Source organism: Sparus aurata, chromosome 17 (assembly GCF_900880675.1).
Source record: "Sparus aurata chromosome 17, fSpaAur1.1, whole genome shotgun sequence".
Classification (NCBI taxonomy): domain Eukaryota; kingdom Metazoa; phylum Chordata; class Actinopteri; order Spariformes; family Sparidae; genus Sparus; species Sparus aurata.
The window spans coordinates 508,669-525,588 of record NC_044203.1 but is presented as its reverse complement, the minus strand read 5'-3'; the positions used below and the strand labels follow the sequence as shown (position 1 = coordinate 525,588).

Here is a 16,920-nt window from a genome sequence, read left to right as displayed (position 1 = left end):
AAGCTAAGAATGGTCGCTACTTTCAAATTAAAAGCCCCCCGCTAAGAACCCAGTTCTAAACTCTAATGGGGTGCAATGTAAAGCTCTTATTTTGAAGACAAATTCGTTGTCACGGTTCCTAGCTCAACTTCGAGCTTCACGTCACATGTTTACGCCTACCTCAGAGGCGGCTTTTGGAAAAGGAGGAATATTACGCCTCCGTTTTAGAAAGACAGGCCGGCACATTGCCGCCCTGACCTTGGAGCAAATGTGCCGCCTTTTCTATCTAAAAAGGGCTTGTGTTATCTGTGGAGTTGAAGTAATGTCAGTACTGTTTGTAAAAGGCTATGTACCAGGATGTGAACCAGCAGCAGGTCCTCAGTGTTGCCACACTTGGTGTGCAGCAGGTTCTCCACACACATGTCTTTTGGATCAGGTGTGAAACCACAGCAGTACCTATCCAACCGGTCATTAACCTGCACCAACAGACAAAGAACACACAAAAAGTTATTCATTTGACAGTGAGGTATAGTGTTGGTTCTTATTGTTATTGAAGCTATTGACACAAAGGCATCATTTTCAGCAGGTTTCTACATTTGTGGAGTGTTTTGTGTCCAGATTTGACTCTAAGGCTGCATATAGGCAGCCCTTACCCTTTTCCTTACGGAAGATTGGGTTGTAAGAGACACATTAATTTAACACCAATCGAAGATGAGGCAGTGTGATTCTTGGTAAGATGCAAATACCTTATGAACAACGAAACTGAGGCTGCATCCAAATCTCCAGACGTCACTACACTTGCAGACTTGCAGACTTTGGGTGTGCGTTCATGGGGGGTCCCCAGTCTGGAGGACTGTTCGATTTCATCCAGTCCACAAGGGCCCTTAAGCAGACTCTGCAGACTACCAGGGAGTCTGCCTGGGCTGCTAACTTCCCTGAACTTTAATGATTTAATTACCCACAAATCATTGCAATACCGATGTATTGTAGGACCTGAATGTGTAAAACACTATTATAACATTACTTGAATCGTGTTGGCCAAAAGTAATATTCAACCAAATCATAATACAGAAAAATTTTGAACTAGACTGTAGAGGTAATCAAAATGCATTTTGTATCCTTTAGGGCTGTCTATCAGTGGCTTATATTTGCCTTGCAGTCTCTTGCACTCACAGACTTGATGTGCTAACAGTGAACATGTCATGATACGTACGACTGAAGCCTGCCAGATCTTGGTCCTTACATCTTAGAGGTGATGCGAGATTGGGTCAGTGGAATAATAACAAAACAATTTATGTAGAGATGCTGGAAATATCATTCACAGTTTGAGGGTCTCTGTCACGATGGTCTTCCTCTCATCTGTCAATTTCCACTGTAAATCATATAGGACGTGTTGGCTCGTCATCTCAGTCAGTCCACAGGTGATCTCATGAAGTTACCAGGATGAAAACAGATGAAACCCACACTCGTGCAAATACATGAATATCAAGTGAAACAGAATAGTCGGTAATGACTTTGGATTAACTGAAATTTACATCAATATTCATAGCCTGAATCATCAGATCATCACCTACTGTTCAAGCACTGAATATATATATTTTAAATCTACCCTGAATGACATCTGCTCAAGAGATTTGCAATTCTACTGATATGTCATTTTGACTACACAGTTTATTATTAAATTCCTGCACTTGACTCACTTTGAACTTTATCCATAGACTGTACACATACCATACACATTCAGTCTTTGTATAATCAGGTTAAATTAAGGTTTGTATTTTAGTTTTAGTTCTCTCATAGTCACATTTACAGTATATGTCATCATTCTTGGAAATAAAGTTGAATCTGTTTCTGATTGTGGTTGTTAAGGAAGACAGAGTTGTGGCGACCTTGAAATCTAATGGGGAACCAAACAAAAGCTGTGACGTTAAAAGTGAAATAAGCATTTCTGGAGTGTTGCTAATACAAACACTTTGGGTCTCCCAGGTCAGCAATTCTGGATGCTTTCGGCTGGTCGGGCTGGCCAACATTCCATAGCATCGGTATTTGTCATCTACATTTACAGGCTAAATTGTGGAGTCAGGTTACATGACTTGGACTCAAATTATACATTTGTTGAGTAGATTTGAGAAAATAAGAAAAATAAAAAAAACTTGCTATGTTTACCAGCAGATAGGCAAAAGATGACATCTTGGCTCCTAAAATACATTTTCATCATTAATCAATCTGCTGATTATTTAAAAAATTTATCAATTAATTGTTTGGTCCATGTCAAGGAAAATGAAAAATGTGAGGGACTTCCGGTTTGGTGAGCATGTGAGAGCGGCGTAGTCTCCGCCCCCCGCAACTCAACTTAGCAAAAACTCATATTTCTCTCATGCCCTCAACGACCCAAGGCAGAGCCGACGCCTCACAAATTCAGTATTACATTGTGCCATCAGTAATAATGTCAAAAGCTACAAAATCATCAAAGAAGAGCGAGGGTGAAGTTCCGAGTGCCTGCGCTATCACATGCTTAACAAGCATTGAAGGCCTGCTGGAAAAACACAGAGCTAGCATAGCGTCGGATCTTAAAAACTCCTTCGCTGCCCTGGAGTCAAGACTGGATAAAATGCAGACCACGGTGTCAGATCACGGACAACATATCATCTCACTTGAAACTAGTGCCGAGTCAGATGACCAGCGTATTCATACTCTGAAGGCGAAGTTGGTAGCCTTAGCCGATAGCAACAACAAGCTACTAGCGAAGACGATGGACCTTGAGAGCCGGATCCGCAGGAATAATAGCCGAATCATTGGCCTTCCAGAATCAATCGAAGGGCCAACACCCACTATGTTTTTCTCGAAGCTGTTAGATGAAGTACTCGGGGAGGAGTATGCAAAAATACTGGACGGTGATGGTGGAACTATACAACCTCTCGCTCAGGCCTGCACTACTCTTCCCGGCTCGCTGGAAGAGTAGTGCAGTAGTACTCAGCGGCGGGACAAAGAAGAGGTTCTCCTCCCCAGAAAAGGCCACGGTGTTCGCTTCGAGCTACAAACAGAGCCCGAGGCCTAGCTAGCTTAGCTGGCTAAGCTAAGCATACAAAACACAAAGGCGGCTTTGATAAGACGTAAGGCCACCATCAGGTATAATTCCGACCACCTATGCACAATAAGCCAAAGGTATATGACTGTCTCATCCAAAGACACTTTCCTGCAGCAGAGTGAGTTAATTTTGCACTCGGACAATTTATTTCTTTGCTGTTTTTACACATGTCCGAAAGCACTTGTTTTTCGTTTCTATACGACAACTAAATGTGCAAGAGTTTATTACTTTATCCTCTTTTTTATATTCTTAAAGCTGCAATTTTTACAGAAGTATTAGTCTTCATTTAGATGAAGACATGCACAGTAATTGTGAGTTTTGACTACTGTTGAGCTTAACCAAGCGAAGGACTTGGTTTGTTTTGTTCTGCTCTGAAAGTTTACCTAATTCAGTAATGCTAAATAAGTATATTTAATACCTTATTTGAGTCATAATTTACTAATTTACTATGTAATATTCCACATATTACACTGAATACTTTATTTCAACATGTTCCTCACCTCATGTTGGAAGGGCATACTGAAGTTTTTGTTTTTGTCAAAGGTAATTGAAACATATTATGACATTTGGTGAGTTATGGGTTCTGAGATGACTCCTTGAGGTAGGATGCTTCAGAAAGGGAAGTATGAACAAGTAAGTTCAGTAGTTGATGACATTGCTAGGGGCCGGGGTTTTTGACATCATTTGTTATGATTTTGCTCACCTACTGCTGCCTGCGTCTTAGAATCGACCTGATACCCTTTCTACCATTTGCTGTAAAATGTCTGGCTCATTAGACGGAGGGTCCACCAGTGGGCATGTGGTAAGGTTTACCTCTTTAAACACAGGGGGCTTGAATGCCGCATTAAAACGAACAAAAATCATGACTTATATCAAAAATCTGAATGCTGATGTGATGCTTCTTCAGGAGACACACCTGCTAAGGTCTGAACATGGAAAATTGAACCGACCATGGATGGGACAAATCTTTCAATTTCAATTTAATTGTAAAACAAGAGGCACAGCCGTATTAATCCGGAAAAATTTTCAATTTACCTCCGGTAATATTATCACAGATCCAGAGGGATGTTACAATACAATACCGGTATATTATATCAGCAGCCTGTAGTCTTAGCATCAATCTACACCCCTAATTGGGATGATCACAGCTTCTTTAACTCAGTATTATCTCTGATCCCCAATCTGGACTCCCATACTTTGATTCTTGGTGGGGATTTGAATTGTGTCATTGACCCAGTTCTGGACAGATCGAGCCCCCGAATTATCCCACCCTCAAAGATGTCACAAACCTTCCAACTTTCATGGACCAGTTTGGTTATATTGATCCCTGAAGATTCACGTACCCATCTTCCCACCAGTATTCCTTTTTCTTGCACGCCCATCGTTCTTTTTCACATATTGACTACTTCCTGTTGGACAAAAACCTCATCTCTTCACTCATTTCCGTGCAATATTTACCCATAACAGTTTCAGACCACTCAGCTGTATTACTAGATCTTTGTTTTGAGCTAAAGTCCAAACATTTTAGGTTTTGACGTCTCGACCATCTTTTACTTAAAGACGAAAGATTCTGTAATTATATTTCTAATTCCATTACAGTCTTCTGCGACACCAACAAAAATAAAGACACCTCCCCATCATTGCTGTGGGATAATATGAAGGCCTTTATTAGAGGCAAGATAATCTGATATGCATCCTTGCTAATAAACAATGCAGAATGCGTAAGGAAGAATTAGAAAAGCTAGTAGAGGACTTGGACAGATCGCTAGCAGTAACAAATATTCCGGACTTGTATAAAGAGAGACTTAGACTTAAGACGGAACTTGACTTACTCCTTTCAACAGAAGCTGAACGACTGCTTCACCATTCCTATGGATCGCTATACGAACATGGTGAAAAGGCTGGGTGCCTCCTCGCTCACCAGCTAAAAGCTAGACAAGCATCCAACCGAATTATCCAGATTAGAGATGAATAGGGCACAGTAGTGACCGACCCAATTAAAATGAATACCTCATTCAATTTATTTTATCGTCAACTGTACAAATCTGAATCCCCCAGCGATGAAACCCAAATGGACACCTTATTTCAAAAGCTGGACTTACCAAGAGATTCACCCAATGAGAATCAGGCACTAGATGCTCCTTTAACGCTTTCTGAGATAAAAGAAACAATAAGCTCAATGAATAGTGGCAAATCACCGGGCCCTGACGGGTACCCCGTTGAGTTTTATAAGCGATTCTCTAACCAGCTAGCCCCATTACTTCTGGAAGTGTTTAACCATTCATACAGTCAAGGCTCTCTACCAGCCACCTTACAGCAAGCCTCCATTTCCCTCATCCACAAAAAAGACAAGGATCCTTTAAACTGTGCATCATACAGGCCAATCTCCCTCCTACCTGTAGATGTGAAAATACTTGCAAAAATTTTAGCTCGTTGTTTGGGGCCTATTATGCCTTTAATCATTTCGGAGGACCAGACGGGGTTCATTGCTGGGAGGCACTCCTTCTCAAATATCAGAAGGCTTCTCGGCGTCATTCATACTCTATCCTCTCTTACAGATCCAGAGGTGGTTGTGTCACTTGACGCAGAGAAGGCCTTTGACAGGGTGGAATGGCCTTAACTCTTCTCTTCCTCGCAGCGATTTGGTTCTAGCACCGGCTTTATTTCCTGAATCAAATTATTGTATTCCTCTCCTCAGGCATCGGTATGCACAAACACACAGCGCTCTGATCCTTTCCCCCTCTCCCGCGGCACACGCCAAGGGTGCCCCCTTTCTCCACTGTTGTTCACACTCGCCATTGAGCCATGTCCATAGCGTTAAAATCAGAAGGAGGATTCAAAGGAATAAAGAGACATGGAGTGGAATATTGGGTCTCGTTGTACGCTGATGACCTGCTCCTGTATGTAAGCGATTCCCTGTCTAGCCTCCCATCTATTCTCTCAACCCTGGATTCTTTCAGCGTATTCTCCGGGTATAAATTGAAGGTCTCCAAAAGTGAGTGTTTCCCAATAAATCAATTGGCTACGGAAATTCCAACTCACCTCATACCATTCAAGACTGCTGTGGCGGGCATAAAACATCTAGGAATAATGGTCACGCGATCTATGCGCACACTGAAAGAATGAAACTCCTCGGTACTGACAACAGCAATTAGACAAGATCTTCAAAAATTTAATAAAAACGGTTTACCACTGTCTCTGGCGGGTAGAGTGCAAACAGTAAAAAATGAATAATACCTTTACCACTTTCAATGCCTTCCAATCTACCTCCCTCGATCATTTTTCAAGCTTATTAACAGCATCATATCCACGTTCATTTGGGCAGGTAAGTGGGCCAGAGCACATCAATCTCTGCTCCAGAGGACCAGATCATCGGGTGGCCTGGGATTGCCCGACCTTCTTGGGTACTATTGGGCAGCTAACGTACAAAAGATTTTGCTCTGGTTCACCTCATCTCAACATACTTGGTGCCAGTTGGAGGCGAATTCATGTTCCATGTCACTCCAGGCACTAGAATGTGCTACGCTCCCTCTTTCTCTCACAAATTTTACATCAAACCCCATTGTAACAAATACATTAAAAATTTGGACTGATCAGAAAGCGGTTTGGATGGCTCTCTTCCTCAAACTACATTGCTTTGTAACAGGGTATCCGCGCATCCTTAAAAAAGTCTTAAAAAGTCTTAAATTCACGTATCTAAAATTAAGGCCTTAAAAAGTCTTATATACGTCCATATTTTGAAAATAGGTCGTAAATTACATTTAGTTAGGTCTTAAATATGTACTTTCATTTACCGCTTCCTTGGTTGCCTTTTTGTTTTTTTTGTTTTTGTTTCGGGGAAATGTGTTGGTGAGTTTCACAGTTAGCTCCATGTGTTGTACTTCTGTCTGAAGTATCAGGAACGTAAGTGGCATTTTGCCAACAGCCCGGTCAGAATTTATCGCTGCACACTTCACCAGTTCCGGAAAGACTTTCGACTGCGGAATCTGCTACAACTATGGGAAATTTAAATTTGTTGGCTTGAACATCCAGAATTCAGTTGATTAAAAGCCGTAAAATAATGAATTTGAGGCGCAGTGTACGCTCTGCCAGAGGACCCTCAACTTTGGCACACTTGGTGTGAAAGCGCTGGTGTCACACACAAAACAGGAAAAACACCAGTTAGATTCTAAAAGTCTCCAGCGAAGTCACGCCACCATACACTCCTGTACGCCTTTGTCACCAGTTCCCGGTCCAAGTTGTCCAGTTCTGCTCGACAGTTCTGCGCCGCCTCTGCTGTCTCACAGTCGAGCGACATTCAAACCATCTTCGGCTCAACTCTGACGATGAAAGCGGAGGTGCTTTCGATTTTGAACACCGTGCGTGCGTGTGTGAGTGTGTACCGTTTTTTTTAAAAAGAGTGTGTGTGTATGTACACACTGGTATAATAACCCTGGTGTTGTGTGTGTGTGTACATAATAAATAAATATATCTATATCTTTATATCTATATATAGATATATCTATATCTTAGGGCTGTTTTCGACTAAGGATTTTCATAGTCAAATCTGATTCGTCAGATTTTGCCGTAGTCGACTGATCGTCAAACCTTTTTTCTTTTTTTTTAAATTTAGATAGCAGCTACATCTTATTTGCGACTTTTTTCTGTTTCAAACAAGCTAAAACACTCAAAAAACATGGTAGGTGTGAAACAAATACCTTTATTTATTTAAAGCCAGATGAACAAAACTGGGCATATCAAACATCAGAAAAGTTCACATAAAATAGGAACAAAATGGCTTCAAAAACAACAACGTGCCAAAACATGCCTTTATCTCTCAGTTAGGAACCTATTTCTTGGCTTTTAATTCACAGTTCACACTCGGGAATCGGGATAAAATAAATAAATAAAATTAAACTTAGCGCAACAGCCTGGCACTAGTGCAAAATGTCATAAATATTTTTCGAAATACAATAAGCCTGCCTGAATAAATTAAAACAATTATACAACAACGAAAAAATAAACATAATAGAAGTCAGAATCGAATGGGCTTCAGGAAGTGCACATGCAGCAAAAAAAAGAGAGAAAGAGAGAAAAAAAGGAAAGGATGTCTTTATTGCTGAGACGCTCCGTGCGCAGCCTCCAGCTTAAGTTCACATTGTCCCAAAAGAAAAAGAAAAAAATCACTTCTTCACATATGAAAAGTGTTCTCCTGCACCTGTGGTTGTCTGATTTTTCTGAGGTTGTGTGCCAGGAAAACCAGCTTGTTCACGTTGATCGGGAAAAGTGCGCTCCTTGATTTATTGACAATGAAACCAGCCTTTGAAAATATCCTCTCTGATGGCGTGGAGGTGGAGGGGATGCTGTGAAACACACTTTGGATGATTTTTTAGTAGCCATTGTGAGCCAATAAATCCGTAAATGCTAATGGTCCTGTAGTGTGCTGCTCACCTCCGCTCATTTGGATTGTGCAACTGCAGTGGGTGATTTATTAATACGTAGTAAGAAGCTAAGACTACCGTTTGAACGCAGACATCATTTTGAACTCTTTATTAACAGTAAGTAGGCAGATTTTGTATCAAAATAGGCTTTTATATAACGAAAAAAAGACATTCTATGTAACAATTTATGCTCAGCAGCCGTGGGCACCCCCATATAGTCAGAACGGTACGGTCTTGGTTACATAGCAACATTTTCCGACGATTCGACTACAAGGTTCATAGTCAAATCAGACCTCTCCGAATTGAATCGTCGACTATTGGAGGTCAGCCCTACTATATCTATATCTATAGAGATATATATCTCTATAGATAGATAGATAGATAGATAGATAGAATTACTTTAATGATCCCAGACTGGGAAATTATTTTGTTACAGCAGTAGTGGGTCAGCAAATAAAACCCTTTGTACATAACATAAATAGAATCCAATATATACATAGTGTATATATACAGTGCACAGTGTGCTATACACAATAAACAATAATAATATATACAACAAAACATAATTTGCAAAATATACTATAACAATAATAATATATACAACAAAACAGTAGAGAGACCAGAGTTCTCTGTCAGGCAGAGGTGAGAGAGTTATTGTATAAAGTGATGGCTTGTGGCAGGAAAGATTTCCTGTATCTATTGCTACGACAGCGAAGCTGAAGCAGCCTTCCGAAGAAGGTGCTCCGCTGTCTGACCAGTGTGAGTTGGAGAGGGTGGAGAGGATTATCCATGATCGATAACAGTTTTTTCAGTGTCCTCCTCTCCACCACAGCCTCCAGAGTGTCCTGTTTGCAGCCAATCACAGAGCCAGCCTTCCTGATCAGTTTGTTGAGTCTGTTGGTGTCGCTGGCTCCGATGCTGCTTCCCCAACAAACTACAGCAAAGAAAAGTACACTGGCCACCACAGACTGATAAAAGATCTCCAACATCTTGCTGCACACGTTGAAGGATCTCAGCTTCTTCAGGAAGTAAAGTCTGCTCATCCCCTTCTTGTAAACAGCTTCAGTGTTAGATCTCCAGTCCAGTCTGTGGTTGATGGTAACACCAAGGTACTTGTAATCCTCCACCGCCTCCACTTCCTTTCCCAGAATGCACAGAGGTTGGAAAGCCGTCTTCCTCTTCTTCCTGAAATCTATCACCATTTCTCTGGTCTTGCTGATGTTCAGCCGCAGGTGATTCTGTCCAGTCCACTCCACAAAGTTGTCTACCAGTGCCCTGTACTCCTCCTCCTGTCCCTCACTTATACACCCAACAACAGCCGAGTCGTCAGAAAACTTTTGCAGGTGACACGACCCGGTGTTGCACTGAAAGTCAGTGGTGTATAAGGTGAACAGGAAAGGAGACAGTACAGTCCCCTGTGGAGCTCCTGTATCACTAACCACCGCATCAGACAGAACACTGCCCATACGGACGAACTGTGGCCTGCCTGTCAGGTAGTCAGTAATCCAGGAGATCATTGTGTCGTCTACACCCATCACCCGCAGCTTCTCCCCCAGTAGCAGTGGCTGAATGGTGTTAAAAGCACTAGAGAAATCAAAGAATGTGATTCTCACAGTGCCTCCTCCACCATCCAGGTGCGAATGGGCTCGTTGCAGCAGGTAGATGACAGCGTCATCAACTCCCAAGTGGGGCTGGTAAGCAAATTGCAGAGTGTCTAGCAGGGCTCTCACCTGCGGCCTCAGGTTGGCCAAAACCAGTCTCTCCAGCACCTTCATGACGTAAGATGTGAGGGCCACTGGTCGATAGTCATTAAGGTCTGATGGTGTCGACTTCTTTGGAACAGGAACCAGGCAGGAAGTCTTCCAAAGCACCGGTATTCTCTCCTGACCCAGGCTCAGGTTGTAGAGGTGTTGTAGGACAGGAGACAGCTGGCTGGCACATGTCTTCAGGATCCTGGGGCTGATACCGTCAGGGCCTGCCGCCTTCTGCTGGTGGAGTCTCTCCAGCTGTCTCCTAACCTGGCCTGCAGTCACAGTCATGCGGGGGAGGCTGCTGGTGTCTTCAGTGGAGGACGAGGAGGTGGAGGAGGAGGTGAAGGTGGAGGAGGAGGAGGTGGAGGAGGAGGAGAGGTGCTGCACAGGAGAGCTCACATCAGGGGAGTGAGGGGGGAGGGGAGGAAGCATTTGGGGCAGTGAGGGTGTGTGGGGGTCTGGAGGTGTCATGGAGACGACAGAATGCTGTGAGTTGAACCTATTGAAGAACCTGTTCAGCTCGTTTGCCCTCTCCAGGCTGCCCGATGACTGTCTGCCGCTCACCTTACACCCAGTGATCTGCTTCATACCAGTCCACACATCCCTCACATTGTTCTGCTGGAGTTTGGCCTCCAGCTTCCTCCTGTAGGCGTCTTTACAGGCCCTCAGCATATCCCTGAGTTCATGCTGCACTCTCCTCAGTTCTTCCCTGTCTCCAGACCTGAACGCCCTCTTCTTCTTGTTAAGAAGGACTTTCAGGTCATTGGAGATCCACTGCTTATTATTAGGGAAGCAGCGTACAGTCCAGGTTGGCATGGTGGTGTGTTCACAGAAACTGATGTATTCAGTGATGCAGTCGGTCATGCTGTCCAGATCCTCTCCATGTGGCTCAACAAGTGCATCCCAGTCTGTCGACTCAAAGCAGTCCTGTAGTGCGTCAGCAGCCTCCTGAGTCCACCTCCTCACGCTCCTAGTGTGGACAGGCTGCCGCTGAACAAGGGGGATGTACTTAGGGGTCAGCAGAACCAGGTTGTGGTCAGATCTTCCAAGAGGGGGGAGGGCTGTGGGACTGTATGCATCCTTAGCATTTGCATACAACAGATCTAGTGTGTTACAGTCTCTGGTGGGGCAGTCAACATACTGGTGAAATGTTGGAAGGGTTTTGTCCAGTGAGACGTGATTAAAATCCCCAGTGATGACAATAAATGCGTTAGGACGTTGCGTCTGTATCTGGGCAACAGCGGAGTGGATGACGTCACAGGCCAGCGCTGCATCAGCTGAAGGAGGAACGTACACACCGATAATGACGGCGGACGTGAATTCCCGGGGCAAATAATAAGGCCTCATCCCCACAGTCAACAGTTCAATGTCCAGGGTACAGATACGTTTCTTCACATGAACATGTCGGGGATTACACCACCTCTCACTCACATACAGTGCAATCCCTCCTCCTTTCTTCTTTCCGCTGCTTGTCACGTCCCTGTCCGCCCGAACAGTGCTGAAGCCGGGAATCGCCACGCTGTGGTCCGGGATGTTTGAGTGAAGCCATGTCTCCGTGAAACACAACACACTGCACTCACGATATTCCCTCTGAGCCTTTATCAGCGCGGCGAGCTCGTCCGTCTTGTTCCCCAGAGACCTCACGTTTCCCATGACGATCGCCGGTACAGCCGGTCTGTGTCTCCTCCTCTTCACCCTCCGTTTCACTCCGGCTCTGCAGCCACGGCGTCTCCTCCGCAGCTCCTTCAGGACCTCAGGCCTGGTTCCGGGCAGCAGTGCAGGTTCACACAGCGCAATCAGCAGGTCGCGTGTGTAAACAATGCGCTCAATGAGGCGCTCCTGACCCTCCGTTGCTAGGGTTAGCAAAACCATCACAAAAAGTGCCGTAAAAGTTTAAAAAGGAAAAAAAAGAAAGGTGTTCGTCCTCTCCCAGTCTCCAGAGAAGAGCCGCCAAAAGTTCAGCGAAAACCAGAACACAAACACAAATACAACAAAAACTACGAAAAAACTTAAAAACCCACGGGAGCTGCTGTCACAGGCTGCCACCTAGTACGGCGCCATAGGTAGGCGGTAGATAGATAGATATAGTGTTATTATGGTTAACTGAATAAAATTCCCAGATAAAAACTAAACTAAAGCTACTTAAGTTAAACTATTGCCAAAATGCAACCTAGGCTTTTTTTGTGAATGTATCAAACCCTCGTGTAAATGCATAATTACGACAAAAGAGGCACTTTTAAGATTTACCGTATTTTGGATTTCAGCTCAAGCTCATTTTCAAAAGGGGGGGAAAGGGGAACTTTTAAGCTAGCATCAATATCGCTATTTTTAAAACACTAAGAAGGCTCGACACAACATGAAACTTTGCTCTTAGTATCACCAGGATCTCTACACATGAACACGAGCATTGAGAACATTGTTTGTGTACACAGAGTTTACTAAAAATAAGTTTTTGAACAACTCACGTTAGCAGTAGCCTGTTCCGCTCGCAGTCGTCATGGCAGCCCAGACGTACTTGGGGATCAACACGTCTGGGCTGCCATGACAACAGTTAGAGGAACAAGCTACTGCTAAGGTGAGCAAAGTTTCATGTTGTGTCGAGCCTTCTTAGTGAGACTTGCTCTGTGAATGGCAATAAATTTAGGGTTTTTTAAAGTAATTCGGGGACTTTATTTTTCCTTACTTTTTCGTACTCCGTGTAGGTCTTAAATTTTGTTTAAAGTGGTCTTAAAATCTTAAAATTGTCTAATTGTTGACAATCATATTTAAAATCTATCTCTGACATCCTGGGAATATCTGTTAGTCCCTCGCCACAGATAGCTATCTTTGGGGTGCCTCCTGATGAACTAATAACTACATCTTTGCAGAAAAATGTTATAGCTTTTGCATCCTTGATTGCGCGCAGGAAAATTCTTCTTTTATGGAAATCCCCCCCACCACCATCCTTTAAATCCTGGCTACACATTTTATTCTTTCTATTGAAACTGGAGAAAATCAAATTTAGCCTCAGAGACTGACCCGAGAAGTTTTTACTCACACTGGAAACCACTACTTGATTGTGTGGATAAACTCCCTGCTACTGAAACGTCCCTCTGATTCAATGCCTTAGACTTAGACTGGCCCAGGAATAGGAGGCGGTTTGGTTTAATATGTAGAGACGCAGGCAGCAAACAACCTATGGTTCACCCCACTTTTTTTATTTATTTATTTCTCTCTATATCTATTTATTATTTATTTTCTTTTCCTACAAGTAGGCACTGTCATCTTAACTGATCTGGGTACAGTAACCTGTGGATATAATGATGTAAGGGTCTCTTGGATGGGTGGAGTGGGGGTGGGGATATATAGAAAAAACAAAATGTGACTTTCTTTTTGGATGTATTGCTTACAGCAATTGTGAATCAATAAAAATATATATATAAAAAAAAGAAAAATGAAAAATGTTCATTTTAGTTTCTCAGAGGCAACACCTAGGCACTAAAAACAATTCAAAAAGAGAGTCTCAGTCTCAGTCTGAAAATAGGGTCTCAGATTAGACTTTCTGCAGATTGACTAATTATATCCAAGAGTATATCCAAGCTCACTGGCTCAGCTTGCTTTGAAATGTCTTGAAGTTGATTTGAATGTAATACAGTATATCTAAAATGACTTTGAGTTAGTCTGCATCATGACATGTTTGGGACATGAAACCAGGTCTAAACCCATTGTGATATCATCCATTAATTTTTGGGCTTTTGTTCTGGGTTTGTGTTTGCCCTCCCTCTGTTTATTTGTGGTATGTGTTTTGTGTACATCAACACACTTGTGCATGTGCATGTTTGCGTGAGTCACACAACCCTGGTGCTCTCAGGCCAGTGTGATAGAGAAGGTGTGTGTTCTGTTGTGCAGTAAATCTGCACCTTCTTTGCTTCTTCTCACTTGTGTGGTGATTTGAGGAGCCTTCTCACCCTGCTGCCACATTTCCATCACACACATGAATGATTTTGAGTGTGGTCCAGCACTGTGGAGACTCAACCAATATTGACTTACGCTTACACTGAACCAGCAAGCCTCAGTGAGAGACAAGATGTGGTGCTCGACTGTGGTCAGAGTCAACACAGAATTTAGATGTAGCAAACTGTAAAGTGTGTGTGGGGAGTCTGATTCATTCAAATACATTATGACTGCACATCTCCATACTAAGCACAACAGTGTACCTACTGCATGATCTAATGTTCTATAGATTAGTAAACATTGTTCTTTCCATTAATACAATCTTTATTTCACCTTATTTGCACACATACTGCTCTTTGTTTCAGTGCTTGTTGCAGTGCTGTTTCGCCATTGAACGTCTTTGGTTTCACGAGTCAGTCAAACAGTCTGGGCAGAATGAGCTGCCTTTATTTTTCAAGGTTTTATTCCAATACTTTTCTTTGTGGCTGCTGCTCTTTTCTCTGATTTTCAGCCAGTGCCTAGTACAAACAACCCAGTTTCTAACTGCTGCATATTAACTCCAAGTTTTTTATAGTGATCCAACTAAAAGGGTAACAAATATTCAATTTATATTCAACAAAGTGGTGATTTGAGCCAAAAGCCAAAGTCAGTGTGCTAACCTAGCAGGTTTAATCTTTAACATGTTCACCATCTTAGGTTAGGATGAAAGCAAGCTACCTTTTGATAAATACACTTATTTGCTTCCTTCCCAAGCTTTAGACAAGTAGATCGATGCCACTCTCATGTCAGTTCGATACATTTGAAGCTGCAACCAGCAGCTGGTTAGTGTAACGAGTGAAACCAGGGGAATCCAGCTATCCTGCTCTACCTTGTTTGAGTAACAGTAGCCCTTTGTTATAGAGAATCCGCATTATCTCTGCAGCAGCACTTCAGCAGTTATCCACATTTGTTTGTTCACACAGAACCAAGCAGCTCTGGCGTGAAGAGGCATCAGTTTGTAATTCACACAGTTGGTCAAAAAGAGATGTGACGGTACATGTCATGATGATAACGTCTTGTTCCCCCCGGTGTTGTGACTGAGATCCTGACCCACCAAACATCATATCACATTTTTAAGTTACATAATAACATAATCGCCATCAGTAAACTGGAAGCTGTCTGACTCTCACACGCGGGGAGGGAGGCTGTTTTCTGGGGAAAGTTCACTGAAGTCACGGTCAGGAGGGCTGGCCGTCACTGTGACTACAGTAACTACAACAACACAATAGTGGAAGGAGACAAACACTTGGTGAGTTGACATTTTTTGCCGGGGACAGACACTGTTTTTCAGGCAGAACTGTGACAAAGAGTTAGTAGGACAGACAGAGCAGTGGACTGGCTGCAGCCAAAGCAATGTGAGTGCAGGCCAGCAGGGGGACAACTGCAGTGTTCCAATGGGTCTTGACTGTAAAAGGAAATAATATATTTTAATCAGGAGAGAGTAGAGAATGAAGTCAAGATAACATCATATTTGATAAATGCAGATGATAGGTGATACTGAGTCTTGTGAGAAAGTTAAATTAAATTACAACCACTCTGACTCTACAGAGATATTTTATGATCGAAGGGCATCTGCCCTGAGCAGCAGTAAGAAAGAACTCCCCCATGGAGTCCAGACACTGGTGGTGGTGGTGTTAGCTGATGAAATGATGAAACTGATGAAGCTACTGAATCTGCAAAGACTGGGTGGTGATGATGAGATGGATTGTGTACGCGAAACAGCAGCATGAATGAACTAAAGGCAGGGACTCAATCGTATTTAAAAAGACAGCAGCAAGATGATATCTTGGCCATCACTGAAGGTGTGTTGCTGTGCATTTGGATAGTGTGTCCAGCTGGTGTGAGCAGCTGAAACTGATGGTCCCAGATAATGACAAGCTGTTATGAGTGAGCATAAGTGAGAGGAGTGAACTAAAGGATGGTTATGAGAAATTAACTAAGGACTGAGAATGTAAGAGGATTGTCCGCCTGTCTGAACTATCAAATACATCCATACACAACACTGTGACAGGATGTTTGCCCATTTTGATATTGGGTTTACACTGTTTCTGTAATTACACATATTTTAAATAAATGTATTGTCATTGTTGCTTTTATTAGCTTTTATTGTCTATCTTCATATTTCTTTTAATTACACATTTGATATTGCCTTTATTGTCTTGGTATGCATTAGTCTCTAAATACATTTTTTGTTCTTCTTTAAACATCCAACATTTTGTAACTTTATTTGTAGTTTGACTAGTTTAAATAAAGTTTGATTTTTTGATCTGAATTTAATCAGAGTTGGGACCCTGGGACAAAATTGTATCTACTACCAGCACTAAGCTTTAAGACTTGCTCTGCCATGATCACACTCTTGCCTGGTTTTAGGCTGTAACCCAGTTATGGCGTGTGATAACTGACATTTCTTTTTTAACTAAGTGGCCAATCATGTGGTCGTCCATGTTGACAGTCACCACCCTTCTTGTCAGAGAAGGTACTTGTTGTGTGACAGGGGATAAATTGACTAATGCTATAGCTCTGAATTTACAAAGTTTAACTAGAACATTGTTAATAATAATTATGATAATAATAATGATAATACATTTTATTTAAAGGCGCCTCTCTGGGCACTTGAGGAACACCGTACAATACATATATAAAAAAGAAACAGTAAGAAACAAACAGAAAAGGACAATGTGGACAGTTAAGTGGGGTATGCAATTCTGAA

At 42.5% G+C, this 16,920-nt stretch overlaps 1 protein-coding gene across 1 annotated transcript in view; it reads right to left on the bottom strand.

Annotated features, from left to right (window-relative positions):
- Positions 1-16,920, bottom strand: part of gask1a (golgi associated kinase 1A) — a 99,643-nt gene that overhangs the window by 4,498 nt on the left and 78,225 nt on the right. The window contains exon 4 of the mRNA XM_030392515.1: positions 333-455. Coding sequence (XP_030248375.1) covers positions 333-455 — 123 coding nt within the window. The remainder of the gene's footprint in view (positions 1-332; positions 456-16,920) is intronic.